Genomic DNA, 24,154 nt, shown 5'->3' on the forward strand with positions numbered 1-24,154 from the left:
TAAATCGGTAAAGCTAAACGAACACCGATTCAAAACTGCATGAAACATTTCAACTATTTCTTTTATTTTGTCATTTGTCATTTAAGCTTGCCATTACATGTAACTCCTTCGGCATGAAGAGGTCATATTTGAGGAAACCTAATTACACGAGCAAACATGCAAACTGTGATTGTTAACAGAACCACACACGGACAAAACTTAACACATGCATTTGTTTCTGATGATTTTATTTATAAAAGAACTTAACAGATTGCAAGCTTTCCATATCTGTGTCGTATCACTGTCAACTACAAAGAGGAAAAAACATCAATTAAAATATGAAAAAAAAATGTTACCATGCTTCTACCAATGATAATTTAAGTAGGTCATATATCTTAAACGTGTTAATATATATCCATCAAAAAAGTAAACGTAACAATAATGCAGTACTGGCCATTTGCTAATTTGTCACCTGTATTTAACAAAACATAAGTCAAATAATTTCAATATATTAATTTCCTGATCGATCTAAGGGAAAAACACCACCTGATTATCTCTTTATTGATAAAACATAATATGGATTGCTCAGGATTTCTCCCACAAAATGTATACTGGAAAACATTATACAGTATAAAAGAAATGCTTAACTGTTCACATTTTAAATCTGGTTTCATATAAAGACATATAATTAACTTGGAAGTTCACAAATACTACTATTTTGTTTTAAAGGGGAAAAACAAAGATTGTACGGAATTTTAAATAACAATCTAATTCCTCTATTTTTCGAACATTCAAAACTGAAACATGACTAGACAAATACGTGAATCTGATTGTTGATGATTTACGTCAGTAATTCACAATTAAAGAGGAAATGTCATCGAAAATAGATATAAAAAAACCAACTTACATTTTATATACTTAATAATATCCTCCTTTACTAATTCGTCCGCTGGCAACATTTCTGCCACCTCCAATGACACTGACTGGTCCTGTGACAACACCACCAATACCACCGATTGGACCAAGAAGTCCACTACCACCTCCAACAAGACCACTAACACCACCGATGATACCTCCACCACCAATAATACCAGCTCCTCCAAGTGAAGCACCGTAATTTTGGTTGGTTACCCACCATGGCAATAAGGAACAACAAGTATCCAAACTACCAGGAAGGAGTGGTGCCAAGTTACAGTTCTTGTTGAGTTTGATCTGTCCTGGAGCACATTTCAAACTACATGTGCACCATGGTTGACCTCCACCGACAAGTCCTGCAATTTAGACAAAACGTATTAACATCAAGATTTGATATTAGATGAAGAACATATTTAATAAATGAGCTGGAATATTCACTAATGCAGACATATGAATATAAACGAAATTGTCATATTTGTTGATGCTATTGTTCAGAACTATTTTGTTGCGGCTTTTCCCTTATTGATAATATAAATGGTCATCTAGAATGTACCTGTATTTAATCCACCGACCAATCCTCCTAAACCACCACCATTTAACAGAAGTCCACCACCACCGACAATTCCTCCAGATCCACCAATAATTCCACCACCGCCAAGGATTGGTCCACTTGTGATAACTCCACCATTTACAAGTCCTCCTAATAATGGACCTCCTTTGTTTAATGCCGAAACAGAGGCGACAAGCGAAACCAGAAGAAGAGTCAACATGTCGATGGGTAACTTTGATCTGTAGAAGATGGTGAAATATACTCAGATATTCATGTCCTTATATACTAGATTTATTGTAAAACACGTGATACCTGGCTCTAAAAAAATGGTTTGATATATTATGAAGAAGGAGATTTATAAAATTGTGGTTTGAAACTATGCAAATAGTGCATATTTTGATTAAACAGGGTTTTCTTTACAATATATAGCATGCAACTATCACGAACTTGAAAGATGACCGTATTAGATAAAAAAATATCTTGCCGATTTTAGCTAGTTGTAAATGAGAACAGATGAAATTAACAACGTTAGATATTGCATCATAATATAGTACAGATAAAGTATTTTGTTTTTTATTTCATCAGGTTTTTTTTTATTTGACAGAATAAATTTAACCACGTACACTTTCCTTAAATATTGATCTGGTATGAAATTGAAAAGCAGAAATTTCTTCATTGAATATGGAATATTATACAAAGAACAAGTGTTACATTTTATTAATTGATTCAAAGAGTAAGAAAGTAGTGCAAATCACCGAGTCTGAAAACACCAATATCATTATTAGTAAAAATATAATGGGGTATGCAGCTAATACTTTACTCACCAATGATATATGTTCGACTCACAGTTTTTTCAAATTTCATATTGGAAAAGCTACCAAGTGCCACATATGGAGCAGACTCACCCTTCCGGAGTTCCCAAATCACCCCTGATTGTTTTTTGTTCGTGTTGCAAGGTTTTTAGTTTTATATGTTGTATTTTATGTACTATACTTTGTCTATTGGTCGTAATAAATGCTTGCCATGAGCTATGAGTTTTTATATCCAGCTGTCATATTTTACCTCTCTATTTAAGAATTTACACTCAAAACTTTTTTTAATATGTTGACATACGATATCAGGACCATAATATGTTATGACTGGATTTTATTACTAAGCTCTTATTTCTATAGTAATGCATACCTTGTATACAACATTCTATTTTAGCTAAATAGATTTTTTTTTATTTTACATAAATTGATATATAAGGACATCAGTTAGTATTCGACTTTTACGTCAATTTTCCTTAATTAATACATTACTTTGACGTGTCATAAACTATAATGATAGATGTAATTAATTTAACCAGAAGTAGAGCATCTATCTTAATCTCAAAGGAAAGATAGTTTAGACATAGTAAATTGAAAACCTACTGGTTTTACAAAAAAAAAGGCAATGATTTTTTTCAACATTTTTCTATCGTCTCGCACGTATCAATATTATTTTTTGATGATAGATTAAGTCAGGATTTCATCAGCAAAGTGTACGTAATCATGAAAGGTATCCATGATAACGGCAATAACTGTACTATAGTGTAAAAAAAAGAAGTATCATGTAATGTGTGCGGTTAGACAGAGTCAACCATAGTTATTAAACATTTTCCTCATACATCAATCTCTAAGTTTATGTTAACTTTTCGATGATCAGGATGACATCATACGATTATGACATATAAAAAGTTAAAATATTTAACATAATTAACCATCTGTTCAGTTTAAGACATTTTTCATCACTTAATTTAACGGGATACCTTGTACATTTGTTTCAATTAAATTCGATCAAAATTTTCCTTAAAAGGATTTTTGACTTTTGATTCTCGAAATCTTGAGTTTTCCACATGTTAGATACAAAAGTGCCAAATTATAGCCGGTCAAAACAAGCGCGTTTATTTAAAAAATCAGTTTTTGCTTAAATACTCGGTAGAAATAACTTCCTTGGTTTTAATCAGATTTGCAGTCAATGCTTTTGTTCTGACATGATCTCAACATATAAAAACACGGAGATGAGCTATTATTGGCAGTGAGTCAACTGTCCACCAATGTTCAAACAATTTGAATATAAGCTATTACAGGAAACCGAGACTTTTACAATGAAAAAACATCACACTGTATAGTCACCTATAAAACACCCGCATGGAAAAATTTACACAATTCAGTTAATAGATTAAACAGCCTAGTTCATAATAAAACATTCCGCGAACTTTTTATTTATTTATTTTATAATAAACTACGAAAAGTTCTTAACTTCTCTCAACAGCCTCTTAGATGATAATAGTCGCACCAAATAGAGACTGCTACGCTTCAAATCTGCATCCGCGAAAATAAACGATTTCAAACTACCATCATCAGAGAAATAATGTAACGTTAAATATTGAAAATCAAACAAACCAATTGATATGCATTACAAAAGGTGGATTAAACACAACATTCAATTATTACAATGTATTAGTAACGCTCATTGTTACACATGTCTTAAATCCAAAATATATTACAAGTTGAAACAAAAATGAAAACAAAAAAACTTAAGCAAAACTGCTAGTGATGGCATGTTCTCTATGGAAATTGTCTTTATCTTTTAGTTACTACCACCAAAGAATTATTTTAGGTTTTCATATGCAAATGTTTGCAAAATACAATAAACAGAGTAAAGTATGACAGAGAGATATCAAATATTCATACCTCAATATGCTGTTTCGTTCATCAATTGTTAATTGTTAATTGATTCTTTAAATTGATTTGCAACTGATACAAGTTAATATTTCGAAGGTACATATGTACACGGGGTTTATTGTATAATTTACACAGTCAGGTAAAAGTAAATGCCCGTTCAATTTTAAGTGCACGTATAAAATAAACGTCATTTTTTGACAAATTTATAATCTAATGAAATGAAAAGAAAAGAAAACGAATTATTTTCGTCTTTAATGCATTATAATATGATGCAATATTTTTGACAGATTTTTTACTCATTTACAACTCGGTGACTTTAGCGAACTATGTTTTTTTTTATCGGATAAGGTCATTTTGTGAATTAATTCGTGATAGTTGCATGATATGTTTTAGACTTTTTTCACTTACAAAACCTCTTCAATCATTATATGCATGATCTGCACATTGCTAAACCGCAATTTAATAAATCTCTTTTATCATTATATATCAAAAAAGTAAAATATAAAATAATGAACTCAGAGGAAAATCCAATCGGAAAGACCTTAATCACATGGCAAACCCAAACGACAAAACACATAAAAAACGAATGGACAAGAACTGTCATAATCCTGACTTGGTACAGGCATTTTAAAATGTAGAACATGGTGGATTGAACCTGGTTTTATAGCGCCAAACCTCTCACTTTGTACAACAGTCTCTTTAAATTCTGTTATATTTACAACGATGCGTGAACTAAACAGACATAATAAATAAAAATATGGGTACAGCAGTCATAACCGTGTTACAATTTTAAAGGAAATAATTTAACAGAACACATAGCATCTATTAAATTAAAAACACATTGCTTCATGTGTCTGACTTCAGAATATTTATACGTCACACATTTTTGTCGTTCAATGTTTATACCAACAATTTTTAAATTTCACACGAGCAATGTTAGCCTATAGTGTGAAAACATCGAAAGTAAGTAAGAATTAATTTGAGAAAAAAACCAAGATTTGAAATAGTCCAAAAGTTATATAGAATTTATAAGAATCCACATAAAGTTAATTCCACTACGCGATTAAATCATTTTGACTTTTGTGGTTCAACACTAATAATAGCCAATCAAGACATGCGCGTTTATTAAAAAAATATGTTTGTTTAAATACCCGGTACAAATAACTTCCTGTTTTTAAACAGATCTGTAGTCAATGCTTTTGTTCTAACATAATTACATGTACATCATATTAAAACAAGGAGATGTGCTATTATTGGCAGTGAGTCAACTATTCACCAATGTTCAATAAATTTGAATGTAAGCTATCAAAGGCAATCGAAAGCCTTTGATAATGACAAAACATCACACTGTATAGTTAGCTAAAAAACGTCCTCATGGAAAGGTTGACACAATTCAATTGATAATTTAAACAGCCTTATTCATAATAAAACTTTCCGCGATATATTATTTTTATATTAAATTTCGAATATAGCGCTTAACTTCTCTCAACTGCCTCTTAGATGATATAAGTCGCACCAAATAGAGACTTCAACGCTTAAAATCTGCATTCACAAAAATAAACGATTTCAAACTTCAATTCATCAGAGACATAATGTCACGTTAAATATTGCAAATCAAACAAACTAATTGATATGCATTACAAGAGATGGTTTCAACACAAAATTCAATTATTACAATGTATTAGTAACGCTATTTTTAGCACATGTCTTAAAACAAATTAGCACCATACAAAATATAACACAAGTCAAAACAACAATTAAAACAACAGAACTTACAAAAACTGCTAATAACTGCATGTTCTCTATGAAAATTGTCAATATCTTTTGGTTAACACAACTTTCAAAAGAGTAAACATTCCCAGAAAGTTATCCAGAGGTTTTGAAACGAATTTTATTGCAAAATACATTAAACATGTTAAACACAGTAATGAATGTCAGAGATATGTCATCTATCTATACAAAAATTAGCTGTTTTGTTCACCAATTCACTAAATTAATTTGCAACTAATACAAATTAATAATCCGAATTAAAAGTGTTGATGAATTGTTATATTTTAAACTCATATACGTTAAATTCGTTTTAACAAAAAAGGGAGAAAATTTACACAGATACACGAAGATTATTTTTTAGTTAACACAATTACTTTACGCAGAAAGTAAACGCGCGTTTACTTTCAAGTGTACGTCAAAAAATCTGTTGTAAATGTCTGTTCACTTTTAAGTGCACGTATAAATAAACTTCAATTTGTTCAGTCAAATAAATATAGTTATGAATTGAAAACGAATTACTTTCGTGTAAAATGCACTTTAATATGATGCAATATTTAAAGTTGACAAATTTTATTTTTTTAGTCAATTACACCTGTCTGACATGAGAGAACTATGCTTTTTCTTTTTCTAATAAGGTCATCTTTCACGTTCGTGGTAGTTGCATGTTATGTATTTGACTTTGTCCACAAATAAAACCTGCTTTATCAACATATGCATGAATTGCACATTTTTACACCACAATAATATAAATCCCATTTTTCATAATATATCAAACCACTGTTTTTTTTAATATGTATCATGTGTCTTACAATAAACAGAGTATAAAAGGACATGCATATCTGAGTATACTTCACATCTTCTACAGATCAAAGTAGCCCATCATGATGTTGACTCTTCTCCTAGTTTCGCTTGTCGCCTCTGTTTCGGCATTAAACAAAGGAGGTCCATTATTAGGAGGACTTGTAAATGGTGGAGTTATCACAAGTGGCTCAATCCTTGGCGGTGGTGGAATTATTGGTGGATCTGGAGGAATTGTCGGTGGTGGTGGACTTCTGTTAAATGGTGGTGGTTTAGGAGGATTGATCGTTGGATTAAATACAGGTACATTCTAAATGACCATTTATATTATCAATAAGGAAAAAGCCGCAACAAAATAGCTCTGAACAATAGCATCAACAAATATGACAATTTTGTTTATATTTTAGTTCTAATTTCATGTAATTTTCTTCAAAATAATTTACCAAATTTCAATTATTGAAACCGTTCGATATTATTTAGTTGCTAAATATTGTGTCATTTGATCCTTAGCGAGTTAACTCATTGCCAATTACACCACATATTCTTTTTTATATTCATATGTCTGCATTGGTGAAAATTTCAGCTCATTTATTAATGTTTATGTCCTTCATCTAATATCAAATCTTGATGTTAATACGTTTTGTTTAAATTGCAGGACTTGTCGGTCGAGGCCAACCATGGTGCACATGTAGTTTGAAATGTGCACCAGGACAGATTAAACTCAACAAGAACTGTAACTTGGCACCACTCCTTCCTGGTAGTTTGAATACTTGTTGTTCCTTATTGCCATGGTGGGTAACCAACCAAAATTACGGTGTTTCACTTGGGGGAGCTGGTATTATTGGTGGCGGAGGTATCATCGGTGGTGTGAGTGGTCTTGTTGGAGGTGGAAGTGGACTTCTTGGTCCAATCGGTGGTATTGGAGGTTCAATTGGTGGTATTGTAACTGGACCAGTCAGCGTAGTTAGTGGGGGCAGCAGGGTTGTCGGTGGATCAACTGCTAAAGGATACTATTAGATTTTCTAAAGGTAAGTTTGCATTTTTTTAGTGTATGATATAAATATCATACAATTGTGTATTAGCCGTGTAAGCACATTCACCACTTAAATAAGAATAATTTGGACAAATTTTTGTTAGGGTCATGCATCAAAAAGTAATAATGAACTAGCTTGAATTGATCACGTGTCATACAGTACTTTCTCTTTAAGCTTATCTTAGGTTTTTATTACTCATACAGATTATCCAGAAAATGTTAATTATTGTCTTCTCTCGTTTTAGGTAACACGAAGAAGACCTGATATGAAATACTTGCGAACTGTATAATTTTAAAATAAATATATTCTAGACAGACTTCATTTTTTTTTAAATTTGATTTACAGACACATTGAGATTTTGGTTGTCTAATGATTATTTTTAAGTAAATTTCTACCTAAGTATTTCAAAGATTTTACAAGTCAATGGTTAAAATAAGGCAAAACGACGACAAAATCAATACTAATCTATAGCTTACGCCTTACAGTAATAATTGCTCTAACAGTTAAAACACAACACAAACCTTGATATACAATTTAAACCTTCAGAGAAACAGGTTTACCCTGCCGGGATAAATAAAGATGTATTCTACTTTGCAATAATCATTGTGTGTGTGTAAAGTTTAACTCCAAAATATTAAGGTATGATCATATGTCATATCTCTGACATAGAAAGTAAAATCACTAAAAAGAAAACTGCGAATATGGGGAAAAAAATGAAAAGTTCCTTTTCAAATGGCAAATACACAACTATATTTTCAACTTTTATTCTAAAGGTGACTTTCCAATGTATGACATTTAAATTCTTTGAGCGTAGCAAATAATAGAATATTTTTATTAAGGCAAAAAAATGTCATGAAATTTATAAAATGCATTACCTCAAAACCTTTGTGTTCCTTGATATGTAATAAAAATTGCTCAAAACTCTATAGAGTTAGGCTAATAAGGAAGATTTTATATCAATGGTTCCAAATGGTGAAGTAGAAATCCTCCCTTCGTAAATTGTGTTTCTTGTTTTTAATATAGATAAGACCGATGTTTCGTTTTAAGAGAACAGAAGAATTAAAAAATTAAAATAGTCTCGTTTGTCAACGATTATAGAAGTAAGATGACCACATATATCATATTTGAGATACAAGTCTGAAATGGAGCAGAGGAAGCGTCATCTGTTTTGTCATTAATATTCAGTTCTGGAGGATATGGTTTTGGATCAGAACAGTTTGGACTTTTAATGGAAAGCATATCATCAATATGTCTGAATGTACAATTAAGTTATCTGGTTTCTTAAATCATCTTGCTTTTAAAAAATGTATACCAGAACTCCTTTGCAAATGATGGTAGAAGAGGTTGATAAGGGCAGAAACACTGTCTGTTTCGTTAGAATGCCGACAATTTGTTAACAAAATACTCCTCCAAATTTAAAACAAACATGCTGTCAAAAAGAAAACTCCCGCAGAATGATCACTTGTTCGTCTGTTAATTCTCATCTTCTACAGAACAACTATTTGAATGCAGATTTTGGTGAATCTCTCTAAACAAAATACCATAACCATTGACTAAGGGATGACTCAACCATAACATCTTATGATTGTAGTTACTATAGATTTGTAAAAGGTAAAATCCTTTTTACGCGGTTTTTTTAGTATACTGCTGCATTGTTGTTATGTTGTTTTTTTTAAAGTGCTCTTTGTTATCACTTTTTTAAAAGGCGGAATAAAATCATAAAGCCACTGTTTTCGGGCAAACAATTCAAATGGTGGCTCGCTAATAACATATGTTTACGTTGTTCTGTCAGTCGTGCATGATGCAAATAAATGCTCCAATGATGTCCATGTTTGCTTCTTCATACTTGTGGGTCAAAACGTGCGTTGCATCCGGGAATTCTTTCCTTGGCTGCAAAGCTATCCTCTTCACTCTTCCACGAAATGCCGACACAGTGTCACATCCACTGAGTGCATTAAACAAAGGAAGAGCAGCTTCACGAGGACCAACTGCGTTTAATATGTCACGTAAACCAAGCCATTGAAAGTCTGAATTCCTTCAAAAACCTATCAACAATTTTTCCACAGTAAATCTTGTGAGTGCTGGAAATCTGTATACTGCTACAGCTACGTCAGTACTGGTTACTTATTACTTTTTTACAAACGTTTTTAGCATGCTGATAATGGACAAACATTTGTGTCTCTGCTTCTTCTTGGTTACAAACGTTTTTAGCATGCTGATAATGGACAAACATTTGTGTCTCTGCTTCTTCTTGGTTACAAACGTTTTTAGCATGCTGATAATGGACAAACATTTGTGTCTCTGCGTCTTCTTGGTTATAAGGCATGTCTGGGAAGTATCCGTATTGAAATTACAAAGAGTATTTCCATCATGAGTTACACTTGTAACCATTATTTAACTTAAACGGGCAAGTGATATTCACACTATTCAAACAAGATAAATGAACATTAACAGTGGTGGTCTTCGGCTGTTGTCTGCTCTATGGTCAGGTTTTTTTTCGCTTTGACACATTCCCCATTGCCTGTCTCTATTTTATTAAACAAGGATTAACAACAATTAAAAAAAGAATCCGTTTAAACCCATATCAAGTTAATGTAATACTAGTCAATTAAATTGCCTTGCGGTTGTCTAAGTTAGTTTCCGATTCGGTTAAGCTGTGTCAAACTAATTAGCCACGTCCCCGTTAAACCATATGAAAATGACATCACATCATTATAAATGTTGCCCAGACCCGATCTTTGTACAGGTAAATAAATCAAGTAGAATAGACTCGAAGTATCTATCGTTTATTTGTTTCATATCCAATCGCTTTTGATTTTATATACGTGATGCATTCATGACACGAGGGGGCATATCAGTTTCAACAATATTTTAAACGAACCAATACATGAGATAAAGAGCTACTGCATTTGAGAAAATTATGTTTCTAAGGAATTTATAATTTAAGTACTTTTTGCATTTTAATTTCCTCTGACTTTGTTCGAACTATGATTTAATTATTCCCAATCTGCTCTGTCGTAACAGTAAACTCATAAAATAACAAAGTACCTTTATCTGTAAACCAATTCAATGTAATGCAATAGTTGACATTGCCAAATTTACACTGACTTTATTCACAATTGGTTTACAACAGCAAACACTTACAATTTGTTTTATCTAACATAATCTCTTCCTTCGTTCGTGATAGTTACATGCTCGATCTTAGGCTGTGTTATACCTGTTTTGATAACTGATTTAATGTCGAACAGTCTCATAAACTTTCATTATACTGACAGCGACGTGTGAACTGAAGAAACATACATTATATGTGAAATTGTCCGAAATAAGTGTATGTCAATCAACGTAGTGTTTAAATCTTAATGATTAGATAGAAACAGGAAGATGTGCTATGAGTTCCAATGAGATAGATATTGATCTAACGTGTAAACGTAAACCACTGTAGATCAGCGTACGACCTTCAACGCGGAGTCTTGGCTCAAGCTGAAATTTAAGCTATTAAGGACCCACAAATACTACTGTTCAACCATTCAAACGGGAACACCAGCGGTGTAAACTACTGTTGATTCATTATTATTCGTTGGATACCAATTTTCGTGGATTTCGTGGGCAAAAATTAAATTAAATGTTCAACGAATGATAATTTTTCTATAGGTTTGTATGCAGACTTCAGCAAAACCACGAAATTAAATATCCATGAATATGCAAGTTTTTCATAATCCACGAAAATTGGTACCCACGAAAATAAATGAATCTACAGTATCTAAAACAAGAAAGAAGAATCAAGTTTAAACCACATAACAAACAGCAACTACAGTCCATCAGAATCCTGACTTGGGACAGGTGCACACCTTTGTAGTAGGATTAAACGTTTTAATGGTATCACACATTCTCCATTATCTGAAAAAAAATAATATAACATCTGATTATAGAACGACACACTATTATTTACCATTTGGAAGTAATAACTCAATGAACGACTTAGTTTGATCTGTGAAACATGAATGCAAATATATAGTTTATCAAAATTATAAGGGATAAATAAGTAAGATAAAAAGTAAATAAACAGGTTTTAATAAACTTAAAGTATGATAACTCTGCGAACTTTTAAACAAATTTAAGAAAATTATCCTTTTTTTAAGAAAAGAAAACCTACGTCATATAATACACAGTTAAATTGAAAAAAAAAATGTTAAGTATTCTTCTTCTTCTTTGTGTAAAAAATCTTCCGTTTAGCAAATGTCAGTAATGATGATACAAAATATAGATTTAAAGCACATAGTAGAAACGAAAGAAAAGAATTCTTTTTTGTATAGAAGAATTGTACAGTGGTAGGAGGTATCAGTACCGAGCCACGTTAAATAGATATAAAAACATCACTGAACAGTAAAAGTAATAATTCACATAGACATATGCTATGATATTGAGTAACTGGAATCAACCTGTCCCTAACATTTGAATTGCCTCACTCTACATTGTTAATGCATTAAAGAAGGAATACAGACATTTCGAATGGTTGGAATACACAGTAGAATTTTGCCCACATGATTTAAAAAACTAATGTTTGATCTTGCATTAGTTAATTCTGTCGTGACCTTGTCATCAAATCACACAAAATCTCTTCAAAATTTATGTATAATGTTAAAGTTTAATTAATAAGATTAACAATAACATAAAATGATCAATCTTCTTTAAAACACTAAAGAACTATACACACCATTGCAATTATTACGCTTTTTGTTTTTTTCCCAATGTGAAACGAGGCATCTCAGTTAACACTCATTCAAAATCATTGCGCAATCATGTTAAAAAAAGCTTATTTTTGGAACATAATTTTTTTTCTTAATCACTGAGTGAGCCTAGAAACTGTATACTTTTGTCTGTCTGTGACAACCTTTCCGTAGGAAGACACCTTATTAGTTTATTAAACACGAAGAAGAAAAGAATATTTATCTTGTATCTGTTCAGAGTATGTATTACGTCTATATGTATCTCTAGTGGAGCCCGTGTTCCGACAACCTAGCTATCGCTACTTCTTTAAGCATTACTAAATATTGTACAGTTTTTGTACCTTAAATTTTCAGCCTAGAAGTCGTTATCCTTAATACTGTTTAAATTATAATAAAATTACAAGATATTTGCGTCGAGATTGATGTATGGTAAACAATGTTTAATAATATTTTATATATATGATAGTCAAATGCTGACCTTAGACTTAAAATGATTAATGACTTTTCTACAGAACATACCTATTTCACGAAGAGATATGATGATGTCTGGCACTTTGCTGATATAATCCTAAACAGTAAAAGCGAGAAACAAAAAACAAAAAAAAACAAAAAAAACGTACTGTTCAATATTTTATCGTCATCGTTAGCAATTTATTCCTTTTAAAAAATTAGGCTCCATTTTCTCTTTAAATAATGTCAAATCACGACAGTCTGATAATGTTTTCTTCTTTTAACATTTCTAGGACAATGTATCAACTAATGAAAAATGACAGACTTTGCTTCTAGACAACAGAGTATTCCTATATAACAATAACTGTAGTTCTGATTCAAAAATTGTCCGCTGTATTTACTGTTAAAACAAACGGGTTTCAAAAGCATAATAATATACAAACCAAGCATTCATTATAGAATGCTTGGTAGATCAACCTAGTATACTTCGGTTATCATTGTTAAGCCTCAAATCAGGCATATTGAAGGTTGTGAATGTTTGACAAACACAGTTTAATTTTGACTGTATTTCCTAAATGCACTTGGGATTGTGTATTGTGTATTGATTCTAGATAGATAGTTTACACACTTATTTTGAAATTTGTTATCACAATAACGTGTTTGTTTTTAAGTCAGGTCTATACCAACTGATCATGTTGATATTACATTGAGAATGTAAATAAAGTATGTGTCAAAGAGACAACAACCCGACCAAAGAACAAACAACAGCAGAAGGTCACCAATATTTCACCAATGCAGCGAGAAATTCCCGCATCCGGATGCGTACTTAAGCTGACCCCTAAACAAATATATATACTAATTCAGTGATAATGGACGTCATATTTAACTCCAAATTATACAAAAGACACTAAAATTAATAATAATACAAGACTTACAAAGGCAAAAGGCTACTGACTTTGGACAGGCGAAAATTATGTATACACTATGAGAATTTCAGTATGAGAATAGCATAAGTTACAAGAACTCATTTTGCGAATTGACATATAAACAGACTCAGCATTTTTGATTAAATTGTCTAGTAACTTATTTATCAAGTACTGTAGAGGTAAAAATCACCCTTTTATTGATTTAAACACTATACGAATATATGATCTCTTTTTCTTATGTTTTTTTGTTGTCTCTTTAGGGATGTGGCCATTGTTATATTATAATTCGTTTCTCTGTGTGTTACATTTTAATGTTGTGTTGCTGTTGTGCGGTTTAATTCTCTTAGATTTGATGTGTTGCCCTTAGTGTAAGTTCGTAATTCGAATTGTTTTCTCTATAGATTTATGAATTTCGAATAGCGGTATAATACTCTGGCCTTTACTTAGGCACCAATGTCATTGCTAATGCTCGTTGTAAATCTTTCTTTCGTAGCTTTTCGGTGTTTTCCCAACATATTTTGTTTCACTGAAGCTGAAATACAAAAGAATATAGACAGATGTCGCAATGGACTAGTTAAGTCTTAGATGCATGATTTGTTTGTATAAATTGTTAGTGTCTTTGAACTAGCTGTCAGTTAACTGCGAGTGCCCTTAGATCTGTTCCTATTGTTTTTGTTATTGAAATGTACAAGGACCGGGCCACGTTCACCTGTATTTTTGTTCACCTGATGAGTTAAGCCTTTTTTAACTGATTTGTATAGTTCGTTCTTATGTTGTACTGTTATATCACTCTCCTAGGTTAGGGGGAGTTTTGGGATCCCGCTATCATATTTAATCCTGCCACATTATGTATGTAAGTGTCTGTCCCAAATCAGGACCCTGTAATTCAGTGGTTGTTGTTTGTTTATGTGTTACATATTTGTTTTTCGTTCATTTGTTTTTGGTATAAATAAGGCTGTTAGTTTTCTCGTTTAATATTTTAATTGCTTTACATTTTCATTTTTGGGCATTTCAGCTAACTATGCGGTATGGGATTTGCTCATTGTTGGAGGCCGGACGGTTACCTATAATTGTTAATTTCTTTGTCATTTTGGTCTCTTGTAGAGAGTTGTATCATTGGCAATCATTTCACATCTTCTTTTTTTAATTAGTAAATCAATTGTATAATCATAATCAAGATAAATCGAACATGCCAAGTTAATTCTTTTTTAGTGTAGATGTACAACCCCTATAATTGTCATTGGACAAAACAGTTAATAATAATAAAAAGAGCATTATAAACAACCTGTGTACAAAGTGGAAATCGTGAAAATAAAGCTGTTTTCTTAACACTTACTTAGCTGAGACACTTAAGGAACTATAGTACTTTGCAAATATTAACGTGTATTTGCAAAGTCAAACATGGTACATAAATCACTTACTAATAATGTATGCTATTATTTTTCATCAACCATTAAATTTTCTGTTTACAAAACTTTAAATTTTTCGAAAAACTAAGGATGTTCTTATCTTAGGCATAGATTACCTTAGCAGTATTTGGCACAAGTTTTTGGAATTTTGGATCCTCAATGCTTTTCAACTTTGTACTTGTTTGACTTTATAAATATTTTGATATGAGCGTCACTGATGAGTCTTATGCAGACGAAACGCGCGTCTGGCGTACTAAATTATAATCCTGGTACCTTTGATAACTATAAGATATACATGAGAAAACGAAACTGATGTATTTTGATTTCTTTCCCGATCTTGTCGGTAGAGGTCAACTATGGTGCACATGCAGTTTGAAATGTGCACCAGGACAAATCAAACTCAACAAGAACTGTAACTTCACACCTTTCCTGCCAGCTAGTTTGAATACGTGTTGTTCTGTATTGCCATGGTGGGTTCCCAACCAAAATTACGGTACTTCCTTTGGAGAAGCTGGTATTATTGGTGGCGGAAATATCATCGGTGGTGTGAGTGGAATTATTGCTGGCTCTTCTTCATGTTCCACTAAATGATTTTCCATTATTTTGACTTAAATGATGTCCGCATTGAAAGAGGGTCTTCAGAAATACAGTGAAACTAATTACTCACGTAGTGATATTAACCATACGTGGATTCTTAAAAATTCCAAAGAATTTCTAGGTTATTTCCGTGCTTGCATTTCTTATCATGATTTTTGTGATGGTTGCTGCTTACAAGGAAGCTATTAAACCAAGAGTTCCAATTGGTGAATTTGAAATCATTCATTCGTTAATTTTACGGACGCCATCACGAGTTGGTTCACTGTTATGGAATAAAAAAGGGACGAAAGATACCAAATGGACAGTCAAAATAACCGTTTCACAAATGATATCTGAAATGTTCCTTACGTCGTAACTACAATCCCCTTCCTTTTCATGATCGTAACTTACCGAATTAGACTATTTACCGGATTTGTTATAACATAAGATATACGACGGGTGCCACATGTGAAGCAGAATCTACTTACCCTTCCGGAGCACCTGAGATCACCCCAAGTGATTTGATGGGTTCGTGTTGCTTATTCTTTAGTTTTCTATATTGTGTGTTCTGTTGTTGTCTGTTTGTCTTTTTTCATTTTTGGCCTTGGCTTTGTCAGTTTATTTTTCGATTATGAGTTTGACTGTCCCTTTTATATCGTTCGTCCCTCCTGTAGATGATTTTAATTATCGTATTATTTCTGAGATTTGTTCTATCAAAACTTTTGATTGTTCAACCCTGTATACCACTATTCCCGATGTGAAATTGAAAAATCGCCTAAAAGAAACAATTCACAATTCCTTTCAACATAAAAATTGTAGCATACGCTATACATGTATTATTTTGGATTATCATAAGGTATATTTTGTTAATAGTGAAATTTAGAAAGGTAAAACATTCTATAGAGAAAAACAAATGATCAATATGATGGAGTTTCTTATCGAAAACATATTTGTTGAGTTTGGAGGTAGACTTTTCAACAAATTGTCGACATTCCTATGGGAACAAACTGTGGGCCTCTCCTTGTCGATCTCTTCTTATTTTCATATGAATTGGTGTTCCTTCAGACACTTGTCGAAAGTAAGAGGATCAAAGACACCAGATTATTTAATTTCACTTTCAGATATATTGATGATGTTCTTTCCATAAACAATCTGAACTTTTCTGATTGGGTTCAATTAATATATCCTTCAGAACTAGAAATTAAAGAAACAACAGACACGGCTTCCTCCGCCTTATGTTTAGACTTATTTCTCGAATTTGACTTACATAGTCATTACAGTACCAGAATTTATGACAAACGAGACGATTTCAATTTTGAAATTATAAATCCCCCCCCCCACCTTAGTAGCAATATACCAACTTCACCTGCAAATGGAACAAATAATACATGATGGTCTTGATGTATACATTCTGCAAATGGAAGATACATTTCCCAAATAGAGGGACAACAGATACAAAGGGACAGCCAAATTCATAAATCGACAATAAACTGACAACGCCATTGCCCAACTTATTCGATATTGAAGAGCTTGCAGCTACTATTCAGACTTTGTAAAACGTCATCAGTGTCCGAGCAGAACATTGATGAACCAGGGGTATGTCAAAGAACGTCTCGTCCATGTTGATAACTATTGCGTATCAACTTCACAAATAATACATGATGGTCTTGATGTATACATTCTACGTACTGTAGCTGATTATCAACCGAACAAAGTGTTATATTGTTCGTTCATTTGTCTTTGTTCTATTATTAATATTACTTTTACTGTTGAATTGTTTTTTTGTGATATCCATTTAACAATGCTCGGTATCTATACATCCCGTTAATATGTTTGTATTATCTTTCATTTTTTGGTGGTGTATTGTATATGCTACTTTTTGTGTTTCCTTGGTTCTTATTACGTGACACTGTACTTTAAAAGATCCTGTCAGTATGTTATTGTTCTACCATATGTCTTTATGTTTTATTTTCATTATAAAGGAGAAAATATGTTGAACCACAAAAGTCAAAATAATTTAATCGTGTGGATTTTTATAAATTCTATATAACTTTTGGACTATTTTAAATCTTGGTCTTTTTCTCAAATGTATTCTTATATACTTTCGATGTTTTAACCCTGTAGCCTAACATTGCTCATGTAAAATTTTAAAATTGTTGGTATAAACATTGAACGACAAAAATATGTGACATATAAATATTCTCACGTCAGACACACAAAGCAATGAATGTGTTTTTAATTTGATAGATGCCTTCGTGTTCTGTTAAATTATTTCTTTTAAAATTGTAACACGATGATGACTGCTATATCCATATGTTGACTGTCTTATTTATTATGTCTGTTCAGTTCACGCATCGTTGTAAGTATAACAGAATTTGAAGAGACTGTTGTACAAAGTGAGAGGTTTAGCGCTATAAAACCAATCCAACATGTTCTACATTTGAAAATGTCTGTACCAAGTCAGGATTATGACAGTTCTTGTCCATTCGTTTTTATGTTTTTTGTCGTTTGGGTTTGCCATGTGATTAGGGACTTTCCGATTAAATTTTGCACTGAGTTCAGTATTTTTGTAATTTTACTTTTTGATATATAATGATACACTATTAAATTGCGGTTTAGCAATGTGCAGATCATGCATATGTTGATTGAAGAGGTTTTGTAAGTGAAAAAAGTCTAAAACATAGCATGCAACTATCACGAATTAATTCACAAAATGACCTTATCCTATAAAAAAAACATAGTTCGATAAAGTCACCAAGTTGTAAATGAGTATAAAATCTGTCAAAAATATTGCATCATATTATAGTGCATTTAAGACGAAAGTAATTCGTTTTCTTTTCATTTCATAAGATTATTAATTTGTCAAAAAAATGAAGTTTATTTTATAATTGCACTTAAAATTGGACGGGCATTTACTTTTAGCGTTAACTGACTGTGTAAATTATACAATAAACTTTGTGTACATATGGACATTCAAAATGTTAACTTTTATCAGTTGCAAATCAATTTAAAGAATTAATTAACAATTAATGAACGAAACAGCATATGTAGGTATGAATATTTGACATATCTCTGACATTCTTTACTCTGTTTATTGTATTTTGCAAAGATTTGCATATGAAAACCTTTAAATAATTCTTTGGTGGTAGTAAACAATAGATAAAAACAACTTCCATAGAGAACATGCCATCACTAGCAGTGTTGCTTAAGTTCTTTTGTTTTCATTTTTGTTTTAACTTGTAATATATTTTGGATTTAAGACATGTGTAAGAATGAGCGTTACTAATACATTGTAATAATTGAATGTTGTGTTTAATCCACCTTTTGTAATGCATATCAATTGGTTGGCTTGATTTGCAATATTTAACGTTACATTATTTCTCTGATTAATGGTAGTTTGAAATGTTTAATTTATCAATTGAATTGTGTCAATTTTCCATGCGGGCGTTTTATAGCTGACTATACAGTGTGATGTTTTGTCAATGTAAAAGGCTTTCGGTTTCCTGTAATAGCTTACATTCAAATTGTTTGAACATTGGTGGACAGTTGACTCACTGCCAATAATAGCTCATCTCCCTGTTTTAAGATGTTGTGATCATGTCAGAACAAAAGCGTTGACTGCAGATCTGATTAAAAACAGGGAAGTTATTTCTACCGAGTATTTAAGCAAACATATTTATTTAAATAAAAGGCGCTTGTTTTGACACGTTTGTACCTAACATGTGGAAAACTCAAGATTTCTAGAATCAAAAGTCAAAAATCCTTTTAAGGAAAATTTTGATCGATTTTATTTGAAACAAATGTACAAGGTATCCCGTTAAATTAAGTGATAAAAAATGTCTTAAACTGCACAGGTGGTTAATTATGTTAAATATTTTAACTTTTTATATGTCATAATCGTATGATGTCATCCTGATCATCGAAAAGTAAACATAATCTTAGAGATTGATTTATGAGGACAATGTTTAATAATTATTGTTAACTCTGTCTAACCGTACACATTACATGATACATCTTTTTTTAACACTATAGTACAGTTATTGTCGTTATCATGGATACCTATCATGATTATGTACTCTTTGCTGATGTAATCCCAAACAGAATACATAAACAGATTTACCTTGTATTTTATATTTGCTGGCTATTTTTGACAGCATAAATATACCTCAGGAGCAATTTGCTTCAGTTACTCTATGCACGCTAGCTGTAATATGATACGTGAAAATGCTGTGTATCTGCATTTATCATGCAGTGTATAAACGCATTAAAGTACAAGACTTAATTTATTATCACAAAATAATATTGATACGTGCGAGACGATAGAGAAATGTTGAAAAAAAATCATTGCTCTTTTTTTGTTAAACCAGTAGGTTTTCAATTTACAATTTCTAAACTATTTATATATTGAAATTTAGATAGATGATCTACTTTCGGTTAAATTGATTACATCTATCATATTAGTTTATGACACGTTAAAGTAATGTATTAATTAAAGAAAGCTACTAACTGATGTCCTTATATATCAATTTCTGTAAAAATAAAAAAAAAAAACGCTTTAGCTAGAATAGAATGTTGTATACAGGGATGCATTACTATAGAAACAAGAGCATAGTAATAAAACTCAGTCACAAAATATTATGGTCCTGATATCTTATGTCAACATGGTGAAAAAGTTGGGGCTGTTAATTTTGTAATGGAGGGGTAAAGTATGACAGCTGAATACAGAAACTCATAGCTCATTGATATTGGTGTTTTCAGACTCGGTGATTTGCATTACTTTCTTACTTTATGAATCAATTAATAAAATGTAACACTTGTTATTTGTATAATATTCCATTTTCAATGAAGAAAATTTCTGCTTTTCAATTTCATAGCGGATCAATATTTAAGGAAAGTGTACGTGGTTAAACCTATTCTGTCAAATAAAAAAAACCCTGATGAAATAATAAAAAAAAATACTTTGTATGTACTATAATATGATGCAATATCTAACGTTGTTAGTTTCATCGGTTCTCATTTACAACTAGCTGACATCAGCAAGGTATTTTTTTCTTTATCTAATACAGTCATCTTTCAAGTTCGTGATAGTTGCATGCTATATATTGTTAAAAAACCCTGTTTAATCAAGATATGCACTACTTGCATATTTTCAAACCACAATTTTATAAATCTCCTACTTCATAATATATCAAACCATTTTTTAGAGCCAGGTATCACGAGTCTTACAATAAATCTAGTATATAAGGACATGGATATCTGAGTATATTTCACATCTTCTACAGATCAAAGTAACCTATCATGATGTTGACTCTACTACTAGTTTCGCTTGTCGCCTCTGTTTCGGCTTTAAACAAAGGAGGTCCATTATTAGGAGGACTTGTAAATGGTGGAGTTATCACAAGTGGCCCAATCCTTGGCGGTGGTGGAATTATTGGTGGATCTGGAGGAATTGTCGGTGGTGGTGGACTTCTGTTAAATGGTGGTGGTTTAGGAGGATTGATCGGTGGATTAAATACAGGTACATTCTAAATGACCATTTATATTATCAATAAGGAAAAAGCCGCAACAAAACAGTTCTGAACAATAGCATCAACAAATATGACAATTTCGTTTATATTTTAGTTCTTATTTCATGGAATTTTCTTCAAAACAATTTCACCAAATTTCAATTATTGAAACCTTTCGATATTATTTAGTTGCTAAATGTTGTGGCATTTGATCCTCAGCGAGTTAACTTATTGCCAATTACACCACATATTTTTTTTTATATTCATATGTCTGCATTGGTGAATATTCCAGCTCATTTATTAAATATGTTCTTCATCTAATATCAAATCTTGATGTTAATACGTTTTGTTTAAATTGCAGGACTTGTCGGTGGAGGTCAACCATGGTGTACATGTGGTTTGAAATGTGCTCCAGGACAGATTAAACTCAACAAGAACTGTAACTTGGCACCACTCCTTCCTGGTAGTTTGGATACTTGTTGTTCCTTATTGCCATGGTGGGTAACCAACCAAAATTACGGTGTTTCCCTTGGGGGAGCTGGTGTCATTGGTAGTGGAGGTATCATCGGTGGTGTTAGTGGTATTGTTGGAGGTGGTAGTGGACTTCTTGGTCCAATCGGTGGTATTGGAGGTTTAGTTGGTGGTATTGTAACTGGACCAGTCAGCGTAGTTAGTGGGGGCAGCAGGGTTGTCGGTGGATCAACTAGTAAAGGATACTATTAGATATTCTAACGCTAAGTTTGCATCTTTTTAGTGTATGATATAAATATCATACAATTGTGTATTAGCCGTGTAAACACATTCACCACTTAAATAAGAAATAATTTGGACAAATTTTTGTTAGGTCATGCATAAAAAAGTAATAATTAACTAGCTTGAATTGATCACATATTATACAGTACTTTCTCTTTAAGCCTATCTTAGGTTTTTATTACTCATACAGATTATCCAGAAAATGTTAATTATTGTCTTCTCTCGTTTTATGTAACACGAAGAAGACCTGATATGAAATGCTTGCGAATTATATATTTTTTAAATAAATATATTCTAGACAAACTTTATTTTTTTTAATTTGATTTACAGACACATTGAGGTTTTGGTTGTCTAATGATTATTTTAAAGTATATTTCTACCTATTAAGTATTTCAAAGATTTTACAAGTCAATGGTTAAAATAAGGCAAAACGACGACAAAATCAATACTAATATATAGCTTACGCCTTACAGTAATAATTGCTCTAACAAATAAAACACAACACAAACCTTGATATACAATTTACACCTTCAGAAAAACAGGTTTACCCTGCCGGGATAAATAAAAATTTATTCTACTTTGCAATAAAATTAACGGTACCAATTTTCTTGCACCAGTGTGTGTGTGTAAAGTTAAACTCCAAAATATTAAGGTATGATCATATGTCATATCTCAAGTCTCTTATCAAGTGGCAAATACAATACTATATTTTCAACTTTTATTATGTTTCTTAACGTGACTGTCCAATGTATGACATTTAAAATCTTTGAGCGTAGCAAATAATAAAATATTGGAAAAAATTGTCATGAAATTTGAAATACATTACTTCAAAAACTCTGTATTCCTTGATATTTAATAAAAATTGCTAAAAAAAAACCTAAGAATCAAATTAATAAGGAAGCTTTTATATCAATAGTTCCAAATGGTCAAGTAGAAACCGTCCCTTCGTAAATTTTCGTTTCTTGTTTTTATTATAGATAAGACCGATGTTTTGTTTTAAGAGAACAGAACAATTTAAAAATCAAAAAAGTCTCGTTTGTCAACGATTATAGTAGTAAGATGACCACATATATCATGTTCGAGATATAAGTCTGAAATGGAGCAGAGGAAGCGTCATCTGTTTTGTCATTAATGTTCAGTTCTGGAGGATATAGTTTTGGATCAGAACAGTTTGGACTTTTAATGGAAAGAATATCATCAATATGTCTGAATGTACAATTAAATAAATCATCTTGCTTTTAAGAAATGTATACCAGAACTCCTTTGCAAATGATGGTAGAAGAGCTTGATAAGGGCAGAAACACTGTCTGTTTCGTTGGAATGCCGACAACTTGTTAACAAAATACTCCTCCAAATTAAAAACAAACATGCTGTCAAAAAGGACACTCCCGCAGATCACTATCACTTGCTCGTCTGTTAAATATCATCTTCTACAGAACAACTATTTAAATGCAGATCTTGGTTAACCTCTCTAAACAAAATACAATAAACATTGACTAAGGCATGTAAGGGATGACTTAACAATTACATCTTATGATTGTAGTTAATATAGTTTTGCAAAAGGTGAAATCCTTTTTACGCTGTTTTTGTAGTATACTGTTGTGCTGTTTTTTTTTTTTTTTTTTTTTTTTTAAGTACTTTCTGTTGTCACCTTTTTAAAAGGCGGAATTAAATCATTAACCACTGTTTTCGGGCAAACAATTCAAATAGTGCCTCGCTAATAACATATGTTTAAGTTGTTCTGTCAGTCGTCCATGTTTGCTTCCTCATACTTGTGGGTCAAAACGTGCGTTGCATCCGGGAATTCTTTCCTTGGCTGCAAAGATATCCTCTTCACTTTTCTACGAAATTCCTACACAGTGTCACATTCACTGAGTGCATTAAACAAAGGAAGAGCAGCTCCACGAGGACCAATGCGTTTAATATGTCACGTAAACCAAGCCATTGAAAGTCTGAATTCCTTCAAAAAACCTATCAATAATTTGTCCACAGTAAATCTTGTGAGTGCTACGAATCTGTATACTGCTACATCTATGTCAGTACTGCTTACTT

General features: G+C 31.9%; 1 protein-coding gene and 1 long non-coding RNA gene across 2 annotated transcripts; one reads left to right on the forward strand and one right to left on the reverse strand.

The window, feature by feature from the left end:
- Positions 1 to 210: 210 nt before the first annotated feature.
- LOC143051424 (uncharacterized) lies at positions 211 to 1,691 on the reverse strand. Its single transcript, XM_076224326.1, has 3 exons — positions 1,448 to 1,691; positions 887 to 1,250; positions 211 to 287 (listed from the first exon to the last, which is right to left on the reverse strand). The coding sequence occupies exons 1-2, from the start codon at positions 1,662 to 1,664 to the stop codon at positions 898 to 900; spliced, it is 570 nt and encodes a 189-aa protein (XP_076080441.1). The 5' UTR covers positions 1,665 to 1,691; the 3' UTR covers positions 211 to 287; positions 887 to 897.
- A 5,704-nt stretch (positions 1,692 to 7,395) lies between these two features.
- Positions 7,396 to 8,068, forward strand: LOC143051421 (uncharacterized). The gene is made up of 2 exons (XR_012970761.1): positions 7,396 to 7,748; positions 7,999 to 8,068. It is a non-coding gene; the product is annotated as an uncharacterized LOC143051421 (long non-coding RNA).
- Positions 8,069 to 24,154: the final 16,086 nt, after the last annotated feature.

The sequence above is a fragment of the Mytilus galloprovincialis genome, chromosome 11 (assembly GCF_965363235.1).
Source record: "Mytilus galloprovincialis chromosome 11, xbMytGall1.hap1.1, whole genome shotgun sequence".
Classification (NCBI taxonomy): Eukaryota; Metazoa; Mollusca; class Bivalvia; order Mytilida; family Mytilidae; genus Mytilus; species Mytilus galloprovincialis.

Bases quoted from the DNA above. Each gene is read 5' to 3' on its own strand.
- LOC143051424 (XM_076224326.1), bottom strand. From the start codon at position 1,664: ATGTTGACTCTTCTTCTGGTTTCGCTTGTCGCCTCTGTTTCGGCATTA. The intron at 1,251-1,447 runs GTACATTCTAGA...TCTAAATTGCAG, and splicing joins GGTCGGTGGATTAAATACAG to GACTTGTCGGTGGAGGTCAA.